The sequence below is a fragment of the Eurosta solidaginis genome, chromosome 1, assembly GCF_040869045.1.
Source record: "Eurosta solidaginis isolate ZX-2024a chromosome 1, ASM4086904v1, whole genome shotgun sequence".
Lineage (NCBI taxonomy): Eukaryota > Metazoa > Arthropoda > Insecta > Diptera > Tephritidae > Eurosta > Eurosta solidaginis.
Genome location: NC_090319.1, coordinates 105,514,055 through 105,517,480, shown reverse-complemented (window position 1 = coordinate 105,517,480; position 3,426 = coordinate 105,514,055). Strand labels below are relative to the sequence as shown.

General features: G+C 37.8%; 1 protein-coding gene across 1 annotated transcript; it reads left to right on the top strand.

Annotated features, from left to right (window-relative positions):
- Positions 1–746: 746 nt before the first annotated feature.
- Positions 747–2,376, top strand: LOC137236661 (uncharacterized). Its single transcript, XM_067759525.1, has 2 exons — positions 747–938; positions 1,858–2,376. Exons 1-2 carry the CDS (start codon positions 909–911, stop codon positions 2,374–2,376), a joined length of 549 nt encoding a protein of 182 aa, XP_067615626.1. The 5' UTR covers positions 747–908.
- The last annotated feature ends 1,050 nt before the right edge of the window (positions 2,377–3,426 follow it).

Genomic DNA, 3,426 nt, shown 5'->3' with positions numbered 1-3,426 from the left:
GATTTTTGCAGGGTGACTTAAGCGCCAAATACACGACACGAACATTTCCGCGAACATTCCCGTTATGTCATGTTTCTGCGACCTTTTCTGTCGTGTATGGTGGTGTTTGCCAGTTCGCGCAAATGTTCGCCAAAAACCAGAATATTTTAATTTTTGACGAACATTTGCGCGAACTGTTCGTGCGTGTATGGCGAAATAGCTCATAATCATAGTAATTTCTGAACGAAACAGACGTGCGCGGAAAAGTAAAATGGACAATAAAAAATTTCTGAATTTATTGAAATGTATAAATCTTTGCCATGTTGTTGTTGTTGTTGTTGTAGCGATTAGGTTACTCCCCGAAGGCTTTGGGGAGTGTTATCGATGTGATGGTCCTTTGTCGGATACAGATCCGATACGCTCCAGTAACACAGCACCATTAAGGTGCTGGCCCGACCATCTCGGGAACGATTTATATGGCCACATTGAACCTTCAGGCCATCCCTCCCTCCCCACCCCCAAGTTCCATGAGGAGCTTGGGGTCGCCAGAGCCTCGTCTGTTAGTGAAACGGGATTCGCAGCTCGAAGGTGAGGTTGACAATTGGGTTGGAGAAGCTATATATTGCGCTACACAACCCCTTGCCCTTGTGGCAAGTAAAAAGCAAAGATTATTGTAATAGAATTAAAAAGAATAATGATTATGCGAATTTAATCGAAAAATTAAAAGAAGTAGATCCTGATGCCACAAAGGATACAGTTATAAAAAAATAAGTAGTTTGCGGGCGCAATACCGGCGTGAATCAAAAAAAAAGAGAGATAGTTTGAAGTCTGGTGCTGGTGCTGAGGATGAATATGTTCCTACTCTTTGGTGCTATGATTTGCTATGCTTTTTGAAAGATCAAGAAGAACCTTTGACAGGCGTTACCACAATGCAGGATGAAAATACAAACACATTTGAGGTAAGAAAAAAAGTCAAAATTTTATTGTTTCTTTTTTTTTTGTGAACACAAACATTCATTTTGTTTTTATTCCGTAAATGATTCACTTTCTTATATTTAATATATTGTTCTGCCACGGAACTGTTCCCACTGTATTAAAATAATTACGACATTTTTCTCGAGTAGTTTTAGCTAAATTGGATGCATTTTTTGCACTTGAAGCTTGAAGAGCTGTAAGTCCATGGTCATTATGCCAATCGGCGAATTCTATCGCTCCGGGATCTGTTTCTTCAACATCGAATCCACCTTCAAAATACGTCTCCTCATTTTGCCTCCGTAAAAAGTTATGCAAGTGGCAACAGGTTAACACAATTTTCGTGACTTTTTCTGGTAATAAATTAATAGTTTGTAGGAGAATTCTAAATCTTGATGCTAAAATGCCAAAACAGTTTTCAACAATTCTTCTTGCCCGAGAAAGCCTGTAGTTAAAAATTATTTCTTCTTCCTTGAGTGTGTTGTGGCTAAATGGCTTCATGATGGCATCGTCAGCTACGAATACAAATGGTAGTTTTTCTTCGCAGTTTGAAAGCGGCTGAGGGTCAGGAATTTTCAATGTTTTATTTTTTAGAGATGAAAAAAATTTTGTTTCGCTAAAAAGACCGGCATCAGACGCTCTTCCATTTGTGCCAACATCCACTATTAAAAATTCGTAATTAGCATTAACCGCTGCCATTAAAATGATGGAAAATTTTTTTTTATAATTATAATAAAAAGATCCAGATCCAGGTGGCTTTGTTATATTGATGTGTTTTCCATCAATTGCGCCTATACAATTTGGGAAGTTCCAGCGTGCATCAAAATGTTTCGCTTCTACCTTCCAATCTTTTTCTGTTTGTGGAAGCTGAAAAGTAATGAAAAACTTATAAATCTTTCTTTTTAGGAATTCACTGTTCGACCAAGCAAAAGAAAAGTTTCTGAAGAAGATACACTTATTAGAATTGCATGCGAGAGACTTGCCAACAGCCGCGAACCCACAGAAGGTGACTCCTTGGCCCAATCATGGGCTTCGCAATATAGTGAAATGGAGGCCTCCCAGAAAACGATTGCGCGAAAAATCATATCAGATGTTTTATTTCAAGGTTGCTTGGGAGCATTGGAATTTAGACACGCGATTCAAATCCAAAATGCTTTTAACCCAAGTCAAATATTAACACCAAATTTCATTCCGCAATACCCAATGCGCACGTCTACGCAACTTAACTACGCGGTGCCCCAACACATGCAGAATTATACAATAATAGTTCCGACTCCTTTAAGTAGCGGCTCGTCCATAAACAGTAGTAGAATGTCACCTCAAGTCACACAAAACGTACGAATTGTTGAAGATACATCATCCATTAATTCGAGCTCGGTAGAAAACTTAAAAAATTTCTTTGCATCGTTTGAAACGGACGAATAATTTATATTTATTTTTACTTCAAAAAACCAATAATTTTCAGACACACATATGTACACATGAAACTTTTCTTGTTTAGTCGAAAACAAATAATTTAATCAAAAAATAATTACCTTAATAAAATCTTTCAATTGACTTATTATGGCATCACAAGTCTCTGTAACTATTTTCCCAATCGTTTGGGGCGCATTTGCTGTCAAAAATTTTAGGTCTTCAAAGCTATTGCCACTAGCTAGAAAGCGCAAAGTTAAAGCAAGGCGGTGATGAGGGGGAATCGCTTCTCTCATTATTGTATCCCGTCACTTAAATTCTGCGCGTGACTTGCGTTCATGCACCTATGATTCCCTGTAAAAATTCTTTTTAAAAGCATCCCTGCTGTAATTCGAACTTCGAATGCGACATTGGAATTGCTTCAAGAGTTGCATAGTATATGAAAAATATAAATTCTTTTTCTACCTCTCGAAGACACATCGAGTCTACGAAGCTTTATTTTGAGCATACCATCATCGTCACATCGAGACGACAAAGGATTATTAGGCGATATTCAGCGTCAACACATCTAAGCCTACGACGCATCGTGTTAAGTATCCCTCATTTAAAGCCATATGTTTGTTTCTTACTTTTTACCAAATTCCAAACCAGCGCGCTGCAGCGGTTCCATCCCTGTAACTTTATGTCCGATATATATTTGTGCATAAGTGCGCTAGTGAAGTACCTACATAGATGATAATAAAATTATTATACCGCAGCAATCAGGTTTTCGGAAAAAACATTCTTATGAAAGTGCCTTGAACCTTGCTTTAGCTAACAAGAAAGAATATCTGAGCAGAAATAAACATATAATAGCTGTATTCCTACACTTAAAACGTGCTTTTGAGACTATCGATCAAAATTTATTACTAAATAAAACTGTATGCCCGTTGGACTTCCGCAAGGGTCTGTCCTGGCACGTATATTGTTTAATATTTATATTAACTAGTATCGCCTGTGGTCGAAATTCGACCAACTTGTATTTTTTTTCAACTCAATCTATGCATCCAGTGTTGGGGGTAG